Source organism: Notothenia rossii (genome assembly GCF_949606895.1).
Source record: "Notothenia rossii genome assembly, chromosome: 2".
Lineage (NCBI taxonomy): Eukaryota > Metazoa > Chordata > Actinopteri > Perciformes > Nototheniidae > Notothenia > Notothenia rossii.
This window is the reverse complement of record NC_136904.1, coordinates 72902969-72923479: the sequence shown is the minus strand read 5'-3', so window position 1 is coordinate 72923479 and position 20511 is coordinate 72902969. Positions and strand designations below refer to the sequence as shown.

General features: G+C 43.9%; 1 protein-coding gene across 5 annotated transcripts; it reads right to left on the bottom strand.

The window, feature by feature from the left end:
- Nucleotides 1–1520: 1520 nt before the first annotated feature.
- LOC307030131 (uncharacterized protein) lies at nt 1521–19276 on the bottom strand. 5 transcript variants are annotated; one of them, XM_079666375.1, is made up of 3 exons: nt 17893–19276; nt 9741–12104; nt 1521–9531 (listed from the first exon to the last, which is right to left on the bottom strand). In XM_079666375.1, the coding sequence occupies exon 3, from the start codon at nt 3420–3422 to the stop codon at nt 2010–2012; it is 1413 nt and encodes a 470-aa protein (XP_079522501.1). In that variant the 5' UTR covers nt 3423–9531; nt 9741–12104; nt 17893–19276; the 3' UTR covers nt 1521–2009. The 5 variants fall into 5 exon arrangements, with proteins under 5 accessions (XP_079522501.1, XP_079522503.1, XP_079522499.1 ...); XM_079666377.1 differs by lacking the exon at nt 17893–19276 and adding an exon at nt 12363–12378 and having other exon boundaries at nt 1521–10353; nt 12043–12104; XM_079666373.1 differs by having other exon boundaries at nt 1521–12104.
- Nucleotides 19277–20511: the final 1235 nt, after the last annotated feature.

Genomic DNA, 20511 nt, shown 5'->3' with positions numbered 1-20511 from the left:
ATATCGTCCACATAACTGTCCTCCTCCAGGACCCTGCGTTCTTCCACCATATGCGCGAACCTGGGCAGCCGAGCAGTCTCCCTCATTGCCAACTGTGCGATGCACCCAGCGGGTCGGTCGCCAATATTTACCCTGGTGATGACGTACTCACCGATGTCCTCTTCTGGGGTGTCTCTCCAGAGGAACCTGTGCAGGTGGACTTCGCGCTCTTTTAGCCAGACTGAGTTGTACATCTTTCGGATGTCTCCTAGGACTGCATGCTCTCCCGCCCTGAATCGGAGTAAGACCGATCTGATGGGGTTCAGCACATCCGGCCCCTTAAGCAGAAGGTCGTTCATGCTGACCCTCCTGAACTGTTGACTGCTGTTCCAGACCAGTCTCACTGGTGTCGTCACTGAGTGGGGGTTCGGCGCGACCATGTGGCTCACGTACCACACTGGTCCTCTCCAGCCGTCTATCATCTCCGTGGTGAGTTTTACTGCCGCGCCTCTCTCCACCATCTCGTGAATCTGACCTTTGTAGGCGGACTGCCACTCAGTTTCCTTCCTGAGCTGCTTCTCTGTTTTCAGGAAGGTGGCCTCCACTCCTCTTCTGTTGTTTGGAAGTGAGGCTGGGTCCTCGGTCCATGGGTAAGATGCGTCCCAGTGCGGAGTCAGGCAGTGTTCATCTTTGGCCATGTAGGACAGCCCCTCTTTAATCACTTCCAGCTCCCTTTCTTCTGCCAGGGTCATTTCCTTTCCTCCTGGCTGGCATGTCCCGCAGCGACACCCACCACACCTGGGTTCACAGGCCGCACCGATGCTGTCCCACTTCCACCACTCGAGAACTTCTCTCCTTGTTGCAGTTGTATTCCTGGTCTCCGCCTTTACTTCCTGAGTCAGGCTCTTGGTCTCCTCTTCCCTCAGAATCTCAGGACTCTCAACTACTTCTCTGTACCCCACTGCAGCTGTCCTCATCGAGCGAGCGAAGTGCGTCTCAGACTGGTGCATTGCCAATTTTACATCCTCGAACAGACTGGGATGTGCTCCGCCCACGGTTTTACCCAGTGGGCCCTCCTATAAGACGAGGTCTCCAACTATCCTCAGTCTTTGTGGAGCGAGTCTCCCCTCTCTGTGACTGATGAGAAGCTCGACATGGTCTGGTCTCTTCAGTTCCTCCGTTGCAACCTCCGGAAAGAACCTCTTTAGCTGTTCAGGTCTGACGCTCCGATGCACTTTAGCGATCTCCTCCAGGCCATAACAAACCAGCTTGTGAGCCCTCACAGTACCTTTGGGGGTCTTGACTCTTACTCGCAGGAGGTACCTCTTCGTCTTGACTGTCACGGTCATTCCTCCAACTCCATGCACAATCAGAGTGACTTCTTCTCTGCTCAGACCGAGCCTGTCAGCCGCTACATGAGTGATGTAGTTGGTGTCTGATGCGAGGTCAATCAGAGCTCCGATCTTTTGCCCCGCGTTGGCAGTGACTTCCAACAGCATCATGATGACAGGGTGCTCGGTCAGTCTATTTTCTTCCAGAAGTCCACCTTCATCCTTCCTAGCGCTCCTTGTCACTGAAGTCTTGTTGCTGTTACTGAAAGCTTTCATGATCTCCGCCGCCGCCTCTGGGGAACATTTGGACAAGGCTAGCTTTTGTTCTTCTGTTAGCTCCCTTACCCTCTCACTGCCTTTTCCAAGTTTCCCCTTTGGTAGCTGTTCCCATTTTGGACAGAGGAGGTAGTGGTGGTCCGAGGAGGTCCCCTCTTGGCAGTCTTCCCTGTTGCAGAGGAACCTGTCTGTGCACTCTTCTACCACGTCGTGACATCCAAGACAAACGCGGCATGCTTCTACCTTCTTCACAGCAGTCTTTCTCTCAGCCAAGCCAAACCCCTTGAACTTCTTGCAGAAGAATAACTTGTTATTGTGTTTCTCCTCTCCACACACGACGCACTCCCCTTCTGGAGTGTCCCTTCTGGTAGCTTTTGTGTAGGCATACTTCCTCTCGAACCTGTTTTGCGGCTTTTCCATTTTTTAAGATGTCTCTGTTATTTTCAGTTGTTCCAAGCTCTCTAGAATTTCTTCTTGCTCCTTCAGGAACTTGAGAAGCGCATTGAAATGGTTGACTGGGGTGACACCGTTTTCGGGCTTAGCCTTGAAGATGACCCACTCTCGCTTCACCTGGTCGGGCAGCTTGCTTTCTATAGACCTAATCATCAGCGGGTGGTTGATGGCTCCAGGGTTCCCGAGGTCTGTGAGGTCTGCCAAAGCCTTTTCCACAGCTTGGATGAGGTCTATCACCTTCCTCGGCTGGTCTCCTTTCACAGCTGGTATCTTCTCCAGTTCTGCGACGATCTGCAGTGCAATCGTGGACCTGTTCCCGTAACGGTTCTCCAGTACTCTGAACATGTCTTCGACTGTACTGTAGCTGGCCAATGTGACATCCTTTTTTACCTTCTCTTCCATGCTGTCTAGAAGCTGGAACTTCTTGACTTCAGGCGACCCGGACGGTTCTCCCTGCTTCTGCAAAGATTCCCAGTCCTTTTTCCAGCGGTGAAACTCCCTCATACTGCCACTGAACTTGGGAAGGCTTACCGGCTTGAGTCGTATCTTTGATATCGCTCCCATCGGGTTGTCTCTGGGTTCCGTGCCTGCCACGCCAGTAGTGTGCGCCTCTTCCACTGCTTTGTGCTGCGCTTTCATGAGTTCAAACCGTGCTTCTTCTGCTGCAATCTGAGCCTCGGCCAATTTAGAGCGTTGGGCCTGGTCTTGTCTTAGCTGAACCAGGGCGAACTGGGCGCGCTCATCCTCTGCTGCGGTGCGTGCCAACTCTGCTGCACCGCGTGCTTTGTTAAACTCAGCTTCCTTTTGACGCTTGAGTGTATTTTTCCTTGTCTCCAGCTGGCGCACTATCTCTTCCACATCTGTTTTAGCAGTCTCAGGAGCCCATCCCCTCCAGGTGCTGTGCACTTCTTTTAATTCCTTAATGAGTATTTCTAAATTATTTAGCTGCTTTTCGTAACTCTCATAGCTTACTAGGTCAATTTGTGTCGCTTCTGCCTCCTCATAGACCTTTTCCGCTTCCCCGACAGCAAACATCACTTTCCTTTCTCCATGCCTAGACCAAAGGTTTGCTTTAATCACTTCACTGATCTCTTCAAGCCTTTGGCTGGTTTCTCCATCCGTCTTTTCCACGTCTGCCCTCAGCTCTTCTGATACTTGGTCCTCGTCGCTATCAGCGTTCAGAATTAATTTCATCAGGTATTCACTGTTGGCCTCTGTGACTTTGGTGGCGACCTTGTGGACTTCACCATATTCTTTCATCAACTCCTCCTCTGACATAGTGTTCACCATCTTTGTTACTGAGTTCACCTTACGACCTAGAGTCACCTTCGCCCTCGTCCGCAGGTCTTTCAGATGCTTCACTGTTTCCTCCCCCTTAATCATCTCTCTGAATTTAAGGCTGAGTTTAGCTCAATCTGTCTTATCCTGGCTAGCTAGCTGGATACCTAGCTGGTTGGCTTCGTTTTCTAGCCAATAGCTTGGTGTCTTTGACTTGGATAGCTAGCTTGGTTTTGTATGCTAGCACCCTTCAGTGTGCTAGCTAGCTAGTTATTGTCTTCTTGCTGGTTAGCTTTGTTTCCTGGCAACCTTCAGTCTGCTGTCTAGCTACTGCTTCATCTTTGCTATGCTACCGCTAGCTTCTTTGGCTAGATAGCGCCGAAAATAGCCTTGTCACTCACGTGTTCCGACCACGTTAGCTCCGCTAGCTTTGCTAGCCTCGGGCCTTCACTTTCCGCCGACCGTTGCGACCACGGGGTTTCCTTGTCGTCCGGTCGTCAGCTCTACTTGCGGACCGGCGTCCCTCGGTGCTTCGCGAGCTCCGCTAGCTTCGTTAGCTCCGCTAGCTTCGTTAGCTCCGCTAGCTTCGCTAGCTTCGTTAGCTTCGCTAGCTTCGTTAGCTCCGCTAGCTTCGTTAGCTCCGCTCCGCTAGCTTCGACGGTCCTTGCTAGCTTTGCTAGCCTCGGGCATTCACTTCCCGCCGACCGTTGCTGTAGTCTATCTTCCTAGCTGTCTCTCGCCATCGGTTGAAACCTTTTTCCTCCCGATGCGGTTAGTTAACAACTGTACTGTCTATCTCCCGACAGTATGGGTGGAATCAAGATGGACGGAAACAACTCCTAGGTTTGATAATTTAATCAAATTCAAATAGGTTGTTAACCTTAGAAGAAAAAAGGACAACAACAATACAACAATTAGGATCACACATATCCCATACAACTTAAATCAAATTCAATATAATAATCACACTTACTAGTGGCCTCTCCTGATTCCTCAATCTCAATGACGTTCATTTATGTATCCCCTCTACACATCAATAAACCCTGCGAAGCTCCACCCAGATTTAAAGTATCACACACATAAACTGAACCCCATTAATTGAACCCTCATACACCCAGCACAAACATGAGTTTACAGCACACATATGATGTTTGTCAATTTAAAAGAAAATGTAGCAAGTAAAAAAAATAAGAATGTGTCGTAAAACTGTGAAGTAACACATTTTTTGTGTGGAGCCGCTCTGTGAACTACATGTCTCTGGTCTCGCACAATATGCGTCACCAACACAAAGATGGCTGTCATGTTAGCATATTTCACCTCTTTCTTTCAGAACGAGGCGAAAATCACTACAAGTCTGGGCATGTTGAGAGCTACACGAAAGGGGAGTTAGTCGCTGCTCTAAACAAAGTCAAAAATCCTACATCCAAACGGAATAAATATAATTAATTATTATTAATATGTTAAGTCTTGTTCATTGTTTTTCACTTTTATTAAATGTTTGATATTTCCGGCACAGACCCTTTCATACCGGCAATGCGCGATAGAAACAACAGAAAGTGCGACAGTTTAAAGAGCCTGTGACAGCATCCCAACAACTGTTGTGCAAAGAAATATTGGGCTACTCGTCATCTCGAACCGTCAGTTTAAAAAAGAAGGTGCGATACCGTTCCGATAAATATCAATAATTTCGAACATTGCGGGGAAATTACTTCGACTCATTGTGAAGTTTTGGGGGAAGCCGGAAGTGACGTCAATGCGGGAACGCTTCACTGTGCGGCGAGAGAACCAAACACGGACAAAGTTTGTTGTCATGCGTAGAAATGGTGAATTACTGAGTTTAGGCACGTTAATAACGTTTTAATTTAGTTGACTACAGTATATTCATATTTGTCAGTGCTTTCATGTCAATTCGGCGAACATAAACATAAATGATCGTGGTGAAGATGATGATTAAATTAGGATTAAAAATCGGTAGTGAGAGCTGCTGAATTTCCTCCCGTAGGATGTGATATAAAAACAAATCGATTATTTTTGTAGTTGTAAACTCAAGTGGATGAAACTACATTTATTAGTGCTTTCATGTCAATTCGGCGAAAATATGATACATTAAATGATCGTGAGGATGATGATTTAAAAATCGTTTGTTTGAGCCGGTCTGCATTTCCCGATGAGAAAACAAACCGATGCTTTTTGTAGTTGTAGTACACCAACATGGATTAAACGTGTTTTTTTTACCACAATGTTGGGGAAATTAATGGATAAAATGCATGGGTTATTATTATTGTTATTATTATTCCCACTCCGGTCGGGACACTAGGTCCACCGTTCCCCCAGCAGCGAGGCTCCCCCCGTTGACAGTTTACGTGGGCTGGGCTGGGTGCAGTGGCGGACTGGCCATCTTGTCTGTCAAAATGCATCTTACGTTTCTTACTTGCAATATCATTATTTCCGCTTTCTTCACTCCAGAAGAGCGATCTCCCTGTGTCTCTCTGTGTGCGGGGGGCGGGGCCTAACAGACATGCTGCAGCGAACACAAACCTACAGACTGGGGGTTGGGAAATCACAGGAGGGGGGGGGGGGGGGGGAGCTGTGGAATGTAGGAATGTAGAACACAGTGTATTCACAATTGTAACACAATGTGTTACATTGTGAAAATGTAACAATGTGAGCATCCCCCTTGGGAGACTTACTCCACACGTTCTGATGGCCAATTAGCTTTAAACAAAGAGTTTGCAACATGGGGGGTGGGGGCTTCTCAAAAGAGAAAATGAAGATATAATTCACTCTCTCGACTCGCTGGTATCTCGAGCTGAGCGCTCATTGGTGGTTTGTACCCGCTGCTGATGAAACTCTTCATTGGCCCGGCAAAAGTTTGTTGTTGTTTTGTGTCAGTTTTACGTCGCCACTTCCATTCACATTTTTCATCATTGTTCAACAATGTTTATCATGAAATTAATATCCATATATTTTATACTATACTAAATGCCAACCCTACCGATTTGGGCGGTAGTCTACCGCTTTTTACATGTTTCTACCGCCTGCTTTCCCTACCGATTTTCAATCTTCCCAAACTATAACAAATAAAAATGACACTCCATAGACACTGGACTCGACTTTTGGTGGACATCGTTTGCAGCGTGATCGCATCATACAAACAGTAGTCCTCTGTGTTTCTGAAAGAGAAACAACGTGCAGACTGGGGGTAACGATACGGGAAAGGCAGCGTTACCCCCGACGAGGCGTTTGAGTCCTGCAGGATTTCCCCGTTAATATCAGTGTCTCGAAAACACATGTTGGCGACTGAAAGACATCCAGTGTTTGGTCTTTTCCGGAAGCATCCTACAGTGTCTCAACTGAAAGAGGACCACAAACACACACAAAATATAATACAACTTTGAGATTTGGGGATATTTATCTCCCATTCTTTCACCTTTTCTGACATTTTCAACACCAAACATGTCGTTAATGTGTTTAGTAAACTACAGCAATCTGAAAGCCTGTACATTATTTATATCACACTTTATCAGTATAAAAATGCAGGAAATGACTTTTTTAATGCAGTATTTTCTGATTTATGGCGCAACACAAAGATATTTCGCTCTGTGCAAACCTTTGACTCTAATATGTCAACAACATGAAACAAGAATATGAACCTGGCTTTATCCAATGTTCACACAAGAGTTCTACATCCTCACACATCCTTCATCTACACTGTCTCCACTGAAAGAGGACCAGAAACACATTAAAAATATAATAAAATGTGGAGACTTTGGGATATTTATCTCCCATTCTTTTACTTTTTGGGCATTTTACAGACCAGACATTTCGTTGATGTCACTTTTTACCAAACTACCACTTTTTCTGAAAAATGCATAAAATTATGCAATATATTTTAAATACATGGTTTATACATGTGATTACTGGGGTTCCATTTCTTCTGATTACCTAATTTGGGCGTGCACATTTGCCACGCGCAAACCTACCTCTTTTGGATTTGGAAAGGTTGGCATGTATGCTATACTTGCACTGTTTACCGTTTTCATACTTTATATATCTTAGCATATTCATACACACTGTTAATACTGCTCACAGGCTGCTGTGTATATCTAGTGTATTCATACCCCTCACTGTTTATTCATCATTCAATTAATTATATATTTTATTCTGTAGATTGTGTACATTACTTTTCACTTTACTGCTTGTTGCACCGTTAGAAGCTAAACTGCATTTCGTTGTCTCAGTACATGTAATCTGTGCAATAACAATAAAGCAGGCATCTTTATTGTGGCCTCAACAATCAAGTTCTAAGTAGTGCAATATGAAATAAAAACAACTACACTCTTTTGGCAGTGTTGTGGTGCCGAGAGATGGGAGTCGGAGGCGGGGTATCAAAGGTACAAGCTAGACCTTTATTTAGCATCTGAAAACCATTGTAAACAACTTCATGCCCGGGAAGCGAAGACCGGCGGAAACTGGAAGTCCGGTTCACTAAAATGTCCGTGCAGAACAATACCCCAACCCATAGATCCGTGGGTGAATAATGTCAATCACCACAGTGTACACATCAACAACAACTACACTATTTTGGCAGTAACAATTAGATAAATAATAAACGGTCAGACTGACACTGAAGACAAACAAACTATTTTCAGCAAACAATCTGTTTAGTTGACTCTGGTTGACATGTGGCGATCGTTTTTTGGCTGTTTAGATGGTGTTGCTCCATCTGGGTCACTGCCGGTGGTTGAGACGGTGGGTCTTTGGCGACTTCAGGAGATCGGCATTGCTGTTATTCGATGTGGACAATGCTTTCTGTCCTGCACACAGTTTACATTTGACCGTAATATTTTGTGCGTCCTTTATCCCCACAAATTGAAAATAGTGGTTATATCTCCAAGTTGTAAATGCGCTGCTGCTCTCGCTGATACTTGCATCTGCCATAGTGTGTGTGTGCTAGTGGTGGGCGTTGCCGTGTATGTGTGTGTGTTAGCCTAAGCAAGTGTTTGTGTTTCTGTGTATTTTCCCCATAAGGCAAGACCCGCCCAACTCTGTCTCTGATTGGCTTACCCTGAAATGTTACCCCGCGTTAACCAATCATCAATCCTCTCTGGTCACTTCCACTTTTCCATGGTACTGTGAGAGGACATCGCTGTATTCGCCTGTAAATTACATCTGCAGGGAGATTCGGTTCAGTTGGATCACATAATGTAACGCAGTAACGCACCCATTTAAATCACAGTAACTATAACGGCGTTACTGAATGGGAATAGTTAACTAGTAACGTTATTAGTTACCGCAAAAGGTAGTTGTGTGCGTTAGTTTGTAACACGTTAGTCCCAACACTGGTAAACACACACCTGATCACCTGAGAGCTGCCGTTTCATTCAGACTGTTTAAAAAAAAAACAACGGTCTGATTTTAACAACTCAATGTGTGATTGTTATAGCAGTAATATTAGACACCAATAATACAGTAAATTATTAACACTGTACATATTATTGTTTGCCCGTGGGATTAGGATTATCGGTAGTGAGAGCCGTGCTGCATTTTCCACTGGTCGGATGTGATATAAAAACAAAGCGATTATTTGTGTTGTTGTAAACTCAAGTGGATTAAACTACATGTATTAGTGCATTCATTTCAATTCGCAAACATATGATACATTAAGTGATCGTGAGGATGATGATTGAAAATCGTTTGTTTGAGCCGGGCTGCATTTCCTGATGAAAAAACATAGCGATGGTTTTGTTCTTACACCTACGTGAATTAAACAACATTATTTTGTTAAATAAAAACATGGTGATGTTTTGTAAATGATTACATGTCTCTTATTTAGCACAGAATATGATCCTATCCGCGACAGATGGATCTTAACAAATATCCGCTATATCAGACACCTGTAGATCTATCAGCTGTTTATTTCACATGAGTTCCAGTGTGGCAGCTTTTCACGGCTCCCCCTTGTGGATCCATGATCCATTGCAGCTGGTTTCATTAAAATTAAATTTATTTATCAAGGGGGCGTATCAAGTCCTGCGGGGGGGGTTTCCTTTTCAGCAGGGGCCCACCTCGTGCAGATCACAGACCCGCACGGGTAGGCGTCTGAAATGAAACGCTACATTTGTACATTTACTTTATTTGTAATTGTGTAAAGAAATATGAGCATTGATTAGCAAGCAGGACCTGCAGGAACAGAGAATGGTGATGGATGGAGCTGGGAAGAGAGAAGAATAAAGAAAACATATCAACTTTATTATCGGATATTAAAAATTCAATTTTCTAAACAAGTTGCCGCTCCTACAGTTTTCAAGTGTGTAAAGATGATTTCACATGACCTATGCAAAATATCACACTCAATACGTGTCTATGTGGGGTGCAGCTCTGGGGGGCGCATTGTGCCTTTGATGTATATAAATAATGTACCATAACCAAATACGTAGAGTGGAAATCAGGTTGCCAGAGCAGGTCTCAGCAGATTACAGGTGAGGTAAAGAAAATAAAAGAGAAAAAGGTCAGTAACAACACATTAAAGTAACAACACTTTGAACAACTTTGAATAATTATCTCTTTGAATAATAATAATAATAATTTTCTCTCAGTAATCACTCAACTACTGTCTTGCCAACAAACAGATTGACTCACCCTCACTATCATCACAATGAAACACGTCCACGTAGCGTTAGCCTAGCACTTACTGCCCCCTTAGCACCCGGTGGAGGGGGGCAGTAGGCTACTCTTAAAATGTTTCACGAAATACTAAATACTTACCATCATGAATACTCCTACTGTTTAACATTTTGGTTTACTTCATGTTAAGGCTAATAAAAATGACAAGGCTAAGTAATGTAATGCTAACTAACGTGCTCGCTACTAGCTAGGTAGCTAACTTGACAAATGTTCCATGCATAACATGTATATTACCCAGTATTAAGTCTATGATATTACCTGATATGTTTGATCCAGTGACTCCTGGTCCTTTCATCAGATGGGAAGCGATAGAACGTGCAAGAGGTATGATTACTGTTGTGATTACAACCTGGTACAAAACACACAGGCATCTTGTAAAAGCAAATTTATTTTAGCAATCTCTTATATTTATTGGAGGGAATAAATCAGTTATGACATCTTCTTCTTCTTCTTCTTCTTCTTCTTCGCTTTAATTGCGAGTCGCAACCATAGACTGTATATATAAATGGACATAGTGTACCTGACGTCACCCATAGAATTCTGCAGAGTTGCCGAGAAGCCCTTAGTAAGCGGAGTCGGCCACTAACGGCTCGACAGCGACGTCAGAGTCTAATCCTGCCTGCTCCAAATAAGGGCAAAGAGGCGGAGCCGAGGCGGGACCTGCTGCCTCCGAACTGGAAGTAAACAGAGCTAGCTCAGGCTAAGAAGCTAAGCTAACATGAAATAGATGCATACCAAGTTACTGCTAACAGTGTAGTTCCCATATATAAACGTTACATTCATAATCAAATGAGACAATCTGCAAGAGAACTAGCTATATTTTGTTATTCTTAATGCTTGTCATTCACAGGTTTAGAAAATAAGTACCGATACATAGCAGAACAATTGTGGCGATGTTCAGCTTAATAAGCCTTGTTCAACATAATTTATTTAGCTAATACTACAGCAGGCGAACCTAGTCTGCGTTTCGCTGCATTCCTTGATCTCCAGTTATAACAACGGACTCCATCGCCCGGACCTAACGAAGTCGCAGTGGGCTAGCTCCGGGACGCCGACTGGAGCTAGCCCCCTGCGGCTCCGTTAGGTCTGGCGGCCACCACTGGGATAATTGGGTCCCCTATTAACATTTGCTCCCGTTTAGCATTATGGGCGTCATAGCCATAGACTATAAAAGTCTTACCCAAGGCTGAATCATAAACTAAAATGTATATGTATGTATAAAGGGTTAGGTCCTTAGCTGGCTAATAAGTAACAAGCTAAGCTACCAAGCACACAAACACCTGCGAACGGGATTAACATGTATAATATGATCATTTTAGACTTCTTGGAATTCTTGTTAGTACATTCAAGCGCACAGCACGACATTTTAATTGTCTGATATTTGTAACAATATTCCCTAAAAGGCACAATCACCACGAACACGGCTAAAGCTAAAGGGTCAAGTACAGTACTATGACTAACTAACGTTGTAGCCTCTATGGTTGTAGCCGAGCAGAGTGGACAAGTTGCTGTTAGCTGACAGTGAGGTATGTACATGTCCATCAAAGTGACCACACCCTAATTTATGCAAAAACTTTAAGACCTAATATAAATAAAAGGTTCGTGTTAGAAAACAATTCACTCACAGATTCATAATCATGAAGGTGGAATCTAACTATATTGATAATAATATTTATTGCATCTGTGACACTTGGGTCCTGCTTTGCTGTTGCTTTATTTTACTTCACCAGAGTCAGTTTGAGATATCAATCAGCTTTTATTCTGCAAACCATGGAATGAACACACAGATCCACAGTTTAGCCACAGTATACTGAGATGTTGTTCCAAAGCTAAGAATCCTCTAACACTGTTACAGTGATCGTATAGTGGTATAATTTGTTTAGAGAAAAAGGATTCTAAATACAAACATAAAGAAACCCAATAACATGTATTACAAACATAAATCAATTTAGTTTGTAATTGTGACAATAAAGATTAATCAAATTACTTAGATGAACAGTATTCAATAAAAACATTTAACAGCTCAAAATAAACATACCTGCAATCCATGGAATGAACCCACAGATCCACAGTTTAGCCACAGTATAGTGAGATGTTGCTCTACAAAGGAAAGTTTCACATCAGTGACGTAAATGCCACATGTACTCCACGACGTTAGCGGCTAACTAGTTAGCTGAAAAATGACTCACTCTCAGTTTATGTACAATTCTTTTAAAAAGTGATACACTACAGAATCTAAAAACATTTATCTAAACATAAAATATAACCAATAAATGCAGATAGATTATACACAGAATAGTGCACGTAGATCACAATTATTATTATATTTACCACTGAGTGAACAGAGCAACAACTCACCCAAAGCTAAGAATCCTCAAACACTGACGGATTCCCAAAATGCACCACATTCAGCGCAACACTAGCTTCCGGCTGCGGCTTTTCAAAATAAAATAAAATTACAAAACTATGGCTGTAGTCCCAGTTTAACAGGTTTTATTAAAACACACATTAATTATTTACACTGTTACACATCCATGGGTAGAAACATGTTTTTTTCTGCTGTAAAGTTGGGCATTTTAACATGGGGGTCTATGGAAATTGCTCCTTTCTGCAGTCAGTCCCTAGCGGCCCATGTATGAACTGCAGTGTGTTGCACTTCCGTATTGGCGTCCCGGCTGTTCCCCAGAGTTTGCCGCTTGGTCACAACCAAGCCCCCGGGAAGTGCGCCGAACTCAGATGAAAATATTCGTGGTGGCCAAACGGCGGTTCTACACTTCCGTTTGGTTGCCAGGCCCGGAAGCGTCTATCGTTTTTCCAACCCAGTTTAGATCCCACTTCCGCATTACGCAAGCATCGACGCGGCGTTACGTCACAGCATCAACCTGGAGTTACATCCCTATGGTTACATCACTGCCTCACGCGGCACACCCGCGAAATCTGAATCTGACAAGCGAAATACCGTCCTTTTAAACGCCGCATAATATACAATATACAATATAATAGTGTGTGGTGACTCTAGTTAACCATAATTCACTTTTGGGTCACAGTTCCTACACGGACCTGGTTTAGCGTAACACCGGAGATATAGGTTGCCAAGCTAGAGCTAGCAACGCACTCTAACTTGACCCTCCTCACTGAGTACATGTCTGATACTACTATTGCTTGATGGAAAATAAAGAGTGGAAATCCCTTTTAAATACTCCGCCTCCAACTCCTTCTTACCGGTGTTACAGTATAAGTTGAGTCATGACAACTGGCGACATTCTATTATTTTCGTCATAGGAATCCGGGGCATGTACATTGAGGACCCATTGTTGACTTACCAGGAAAGAAACATCGTTTGTCGTTTACGTTCATCTTTTGCTATATCTGCCTTTCTAAGATCACTTTGCTGCACATTCAGTACTCGTATGTGAGGTTGTGGGTGAGAGTCCGATATCGTGACGCTTACAGGGAGGTATCGAACATTACAAAGTAGGTGACTGTGTGGATGCCTGTTCAAAACATTGCAAACTTCAATAAATCATTTAAATTATATATTTGTGTCCGACTTTCATTTGTTCATCGTTCTTAATGTGATGTATAGTAGCTTTGATAGCTGTCCATACCTTCAGACAGCCTAAAAGTAAAACACAAGTTGTTTATTCACAGCCCGAACGCTCATCGAGATGACTGGATCAGTCATGAAACTTGTGATCAGCTCCGATTAAATTGTGATATCAATTCTGTAGCTAACCTCCAGGGAGCACGTTTATTTTATGAAATACCTGTATCCCTCTCATCACAACAAGACTCTACACTGTGCAGGAAAAACAATTACATACATGAAAATAACCTTGATGTATGGGAATTAAACACACAAACTATCTTCCGTGGCTATACTGATATGTCACAGTAACGGTAAACCACAGAAAAGTAAGTCCAGCGGGGCACAAATTGAATACATATAATATGGTAGTTCTATTATGCCTTTAAGCCTATACGTTTAACGTTTATTTCATAAAATAAACGTGCTCCCTGGAGGTTAGCTACAGAATTGATATCACAATTTAATCGGAGCTGATCACAAGTTGTCATGACTGATCCAGTCATCTCGATGAGCGTTCGGGCTGTGAATAAACAACTTGTGTTTTACTTTTAGGCTGTCTGAAGGTATGGACAGCTATCAAAGCTACTATACATCACATTAAGAACGATGAACAAATGAAAGTCGGACACAAATATATAATTTAAATGATTTATTGAAGTTTGCAATGTTTTGAACAGGCATCCACACAGTCACCTACTTTGTAATGTTCGATACCTCCCTGTAAGCGTCACGATATCGGACTCTCACCCACAACCTCACATACGAGTACTGAATGTGCAGCAAAGTGATCTGAGGAAGGCAGATATAGCAAAAGATGAACGTAAACGACAAACGATGTTTCTTTCCTGGTAAGTCAACAATGGGTCCTCAATGTACACGCCCCGGATTCCTATGACGAAAATAATAGAATGTCGCCAGTTGTCATGACTCAACTTATACTGTAACACCGGCACTACAAGTGCTTCTTTGTCAATATGACTGACGACCACACTTATGCAGTGCTGAGGTAATGTTAATTCATAATTTAATACCTCCTGCAGTTGATGCAAACAGGTAAGTGGATCATTCATTTAATTTCATTTCAAACCTTTATTTAGACAGATTGGTCCCTTGAGATCATCGATCTCATTTACAAGGGAGACCTGCATCATTTAGTTCCACATGAAACATAAAAACAACATACAAACAAACAACAGAGGATATTATATTTACATTATTCAACATTTACAAATACACAGAGTGTCAGAAAGCATTTCATTTAGACGTGCCTTAAATACATTCAGAGAAATAAAAATGCTCAATTTCAATTTTGCCTGTAGACTGTTCCAAGCAAGTGAAGCTGCGCACATAAAAGCTGTCTTACCTAAGACAGTCCTTACTCTTGGCACATCTAACAAGACTGTATCCTGCGATCGCAGACAATAGCTGCTTGCAACTTTCTGCTTTATCAATGAACAGATATAATACGGGAGTTTGCCCAACATAGCTTTATAGATAAAAGTATACCAGTGACTGAGCCTCCGTACAGTGAGTGACGGTAAACCTGCCTGCAGTCAACTTGGGATTGTATCCTGGGACTTCAGCATTCAGCAGTCCCCTGTTCCTACCTCACCCCTCCCACTGTCCCAGCCTTCACCTGGTGAGACATATACACCAATTAAAAGGCATGATTATTACACAGTCAACCCTTATTCAGAGTGCCTAATAAATGTATATATCTTTTTTACAGTGCAGATTTTGGCGTTTTTGGGACCATCGCACATATGTGTAAGTACCAAGTATGCTGTATAATCTGCAACAACTGTCAGGTGGTGTTATTGATTATCTTTGCAAAAGAGCCCCCACCAATATTGATTTTGAAAAATATCTTTTAATTGAAATATGGGAGCAAAAACAAAAGGGAAGAATTGATCATACCATATTATGTTATTATTGCAACTGTTTTTATTATATTGTATAGTTTTGTTTATATATATATATATATATATATATATATATATATATATGTATATGTATGTGTGTGTGTACACATGAATTAATATAAAGTGTATATATGTGAGTGTGTGTATAAATGAATGAATACATCTGTGTGTATAAATGAATAAATACATGTGTGAGTACATATAAGTGTGTGTTTATATATATATATATGTTTATAAATGAATAAATGTGTGTATATATATAAAACAGTATCATTAAATAATGCTGTCAGATAAATGAAGTACACAGTAATAGTCAAAGTTATATTAAATATTCTGCACTTACACCAGCTGATAAGATATTTAAAACGTCTTTTGTTTGTCCTGAAAACGACATTTGAGGATACACACAGGCTATTCTGATAAGATATTTAAAACGTCTTTTGTTTGTCCTGAAAACAGAATTTGAGGATACACACAGGCTATTTATAGATGATAAAACACCAGTAATACAATCTCAGGACTCTTCGATATGGCTTTGGTTAAAGGATCGTTTACTTTCAGTCAACAAATCCTTTGGAAAGACAAAAAACAACTATTCAATATCCTGCTTTACCGCGACCGCCGAAGATGAAGTCTATGACGCTATCGCGTAGAGCTACGTCGATCCTTGCGTAATGCGGAAGTGGGCGTGGTTAAATCTAAACTGGGTTGGGAAAAACGATAGACACGGCCCGGAAACACTTTTTCCCATTGACTTACATGGGGAAAGAGTGGTCTGTAAATCGTTGGATAATTTTTTTTAAACTAAATAAACTACCCAGTATGAACACTTGTATAGCCCTTATTAAAAACATTCGTTCCTCAAGTTGTAAAAATGTGCTAATAGCGTTATTCTGAGAGTTATTTCCCTCTGCATTATGAACGTGCATCTAACCCACGGGACCGAACACATATGGTACCCCGAACACATATGGTACCGACACCGGCACGTTCATGTGATGTGACGTGTTCAGCGCTACATGAGTTTTACCTTTACCCATGGATGCACAATAAGAACGGACCCATATCGCCTTACTGCCAGCCCACGGAGCTGTAATAATGGATATATTGAACAAGTTTGCTGTAATTCATCATTTGTAAAATATTATACTACATGGGCTGTGTGATGTAAATCTTGTATTAAATAAAGTTAATATTACCAACGTAGATTAACGTCCCTGTAGCTTCTTATTGCACTTGCAATATACCATTAAAGGAGTTGAACGTTGCTGTTTGCTATTAATGAAGCTCAGCGCAAGTTCAGGCAGGAAGACCTATCACTTTGTATTGCGCGTCATGGCAATACTCGCTCCCTTCACTAAATGATAGGGAGCGCCACTCCTCAGCTAACCTATTAGTGATGGGATTTATGGCTCTTTGAAGGGAGCCGGATCTTATGGCTCCGTTCCTTTCAAAGAGCCGTTCAAAAGAGCCGTTCAAAAGAGCCGTTTTTTTTGGCGGGGTTACTTGGTTTGTCTGTGAAATAATCACCAGGATAATGATTGACTGTATTGCCAGACCTAATGTCAATAATCTGCTTTGTAAACACGACACAAGGTGGCGCCATATCCATGTCATTCATGTCCGTGAATGTACTACTTTGAATTTACCCTCCGTATGTGTTAAGTAAATAAAGTTGCCTTGCCTTGAATGAAATTCACGCAACTCTTAATATAGATACTGTGTTTTTAAGTGGCGATGGAGATCATTTGTTGGCCCTGCTTTAAAGGATATTTTGCCTTTACAAATGGTGCGCTTTTTTGGTTGAAGTGCATCAAAATGCTGCTGCGTTTTCGCCTTTGGCTCATTTTCCATCCGAAAAACACGTCGTCTACCTGTCCTGTAGCCTACCACTTGTTATGACTTCTCTCTCTCGCGTATTCCGTTAAGACCCACCCCATCTCACTCCTCCTGCTGAAACCTACTAATCAGAGTAGGGGCGGGTCTTCACAGAATACGTTTGGGGAACAAAATCAAGCTTTTTAACAGGCGAGTGGATTTTGGCAGGCAGTGAGTGCGGACTAACAATTGAACGATAACAAGAACGGCTCTCACCAAGTACGACTCGGTTCCCCTCGTTCATACCAAAGAGCCGTTCAAAAGAATCGGCTCGTTCGCGACCGACACATCACTATAACCTATCACTTCCCTCCATTCACAAGCCTAATCATCGCACCTGTTAATCCCTCTATATATGCTCTCCCCTTTTCCATCAGCTGTCTTCCAGGTGTCAACGCGCTAAGTTGGTAGCTTACACTCCTCTTACGCCTAAAAAACACTGGATACGAAAAAGAAAAAAAAACAAACATGTCTAACTCAGACTCTTCAGAGATCCTACCTTTTTAGAAGGATCTTGATCCCGATTCCAATGCACTTCCAGAGGAAGCGTCAAACTCCTCAAGTCACCGTCGACTCAGTTCTCGTCTGAGCGCCCGCAGCGGCTCTCGCACAGCAGAGGCAGAATTCCTCGTCGCCCATCTCCGCAAGCAGGGCATCACCCCAGCCCCAGATCTCCTGCTTTCCCAGCTCCGTGAGCTGTCGGACCAAGCCTCCGGCGCGGTCTCCCAGCCCAGGCCAGCAGCTCCAGCCAGCCCCCCCGGAAGAGGGAGAGGGCGCTCTCGCGGCCGCGGGGGCAAAAGGACTAAAAAAGCGAGTCCTCCAGGAGCTGGCTCGGCCAAAACATCCTCCACTCCTCAGGCTGGCTCCAGCGGCGCTCAGCAGCCCAGTGCCGCCCAGCCCAGCGCCACTCAGCCCGGGAGCTCCGGCACTCAGCCCCTCTTCGATGGCAGCCTTGTCAACACACTGCAATCTCTGGCAAGTTCTATGCTCCTAATCGACGCTCGCCTCCAGTCCATGGAGAGAGGCCAGGCTGGAGCTTCAACCTCTGCGGCGGCCCCGCCGGGTCAAGATTTTGCATTAGGCACGGTAGTTCCTTCTCACTCTCTGGCTTCCGCCCTCCCGGCTCCTCCCTCAGGTAGGCCCTACATTCCCCAAGCCGCTAACATCTCCTCACGGCTCAGAGCTAAGATCCTCGACGGGAAAGACATGAATTTAGTCAGCCTTATTCTGCCGTCCCCGGAGTGCGACAAAGCCATCGCCTCGGGAGGAAGCATTACTGCGGTATTTAAATCTGCAGACCCCCGGCTCCTCAAAGACCTTTCTATAGGGCAATTTCTGGTAGCTTGTAGCATCTTCCGCGATGCCCTCTGCGCAGTTTACCCTGAAAGGAGAGTGGAGTTAGATGCTTATCTGGCCATGATCGGCGATCTTCACATCAAATACGGGAAATCCGTGTTTTACCAATACCATAAAAGTTTCTCTAGCAAAGCAGTGCTGCACTTAGCTCATTCTAACATCCGCCTGGACTGGTCCGTGCTGGATACCGAGCTGCTCGTTATGGCTACCGGCGGGCAACAAGTCGTCTCGTGCATCAGTTGCGGAGCGCAGGGCCACACCTCTCCACTCTGCCCTTCAGTGCCTCTCTCCGGGTCTAACGTTTTCCCCACGCAGTATTCTGGGAACAATAAACCAAACCGTCAGGTGATCAAACAAGGGGATAATAATATTTGCGTTTCTTTTAATGAGAACGTGTGTTCCTACCCTTATTGTACTTTTCTTCATATTTGCAGTACCTGCAGGGATGCTCACCTGAGGTCAGTTTGCCCAAGGCGCCGGCCCCCCTTCCCGCGCCAGAATCAACGTGGTGGAAAAACCTCTTAAAACATCACCCCTCAACTTCCATTAACACCACACATTTAGCAGCTGCGCTTTCGACTCACCCAAATCCCGTGTTCGTTGATTATCTTTTGTCAGGGCTCTCTCAAGGGTTCAGGGTAGGGGTCCTTTCCCCCCCCCTCAGTGACTTTAGTGGCAAAAAACCTGCAGTCAGCCACCAAAGAACCCACCATAGTCTCTCAGCTCATTCAAAAAGAGCTCAAGAAAGGATATTTAATCGGTCCTTTCCATTCCTCTCCGTTCCCAGTGTTCCGGACAAGCCCAATAGGGGTCGCTACACGCAAATACTCTGAGAAGAAAAGGCTGATCTTCGATCTGTCCGCTCCTCGCGCTGGCCCGTTTTGCAGCATCAATAGCCTTATTCCCCCAGAGTATTTTTCTCTTCATTACGCTTCAGTTGATAATGCCATCAAGCTCATCAAATTTGCAGGGCAAGGAGCGTGGCTCTCCAAAGCAGACATTATTGACGCGTTCAAAATAATTCCCATTCACCCATCTCAGTGGCACATGTTTGGTATCAGATGGGAGTCCAAACTCTACTTCGCTGTCCGTTTAACCTTCGGGTGCAGAGGTAGCCCTTGCATCTTTAATTCTTTTTCCGAAGCCCTCTGCTGGATCCTCCTGAACATCGTCAGAATCCCCTCCGTCCTGCATCTATTGGATGATTTCCTCCTCATAGATCCCCCTCGGGACAACTCAGGCGCCTCTCTAGCAAAACTCAAACTATGCTTTCAGGAGTTAGGTGTTCCCCTCTCAGGAGAGAAAACGCTAGGTCCCACCACACGCCTGGAGTTTTTGGGCATTACACTCGACTCCGTAGACATGGAAGCGTCTCTCCCCACGGACAAACTGCAGCGCATTCGTGACATTACAAAGTCCTTCTGTGAGCAACAAGTTATCACCAAGCAGCAGCTACTCTCCCTGCTCGGGCACCTCAACTTCGCCATGCGTATTATCCCTCAGGGGCGCTCTTTTATTTCCCGGCTCCTGGATACAGCGTCGGCTGTAGAAAACCTCCATGACCACGTCTTCTTAGATGAAGGCTGCCGCTCTGACCTGCGGTTCTGGTCCCTCCTGCTCGCACACTGGAATGGCGTCACCTTCTTCTACGACGACCTCGTGTACTCCTCCGACTCCATGAGATTCTTCACGGACGCTGCCCCATCCGTGGGTTTTGGGGGTTTCTTTCAGGGATAGTGGTTCGCAGGCTCATGGCCTCCGG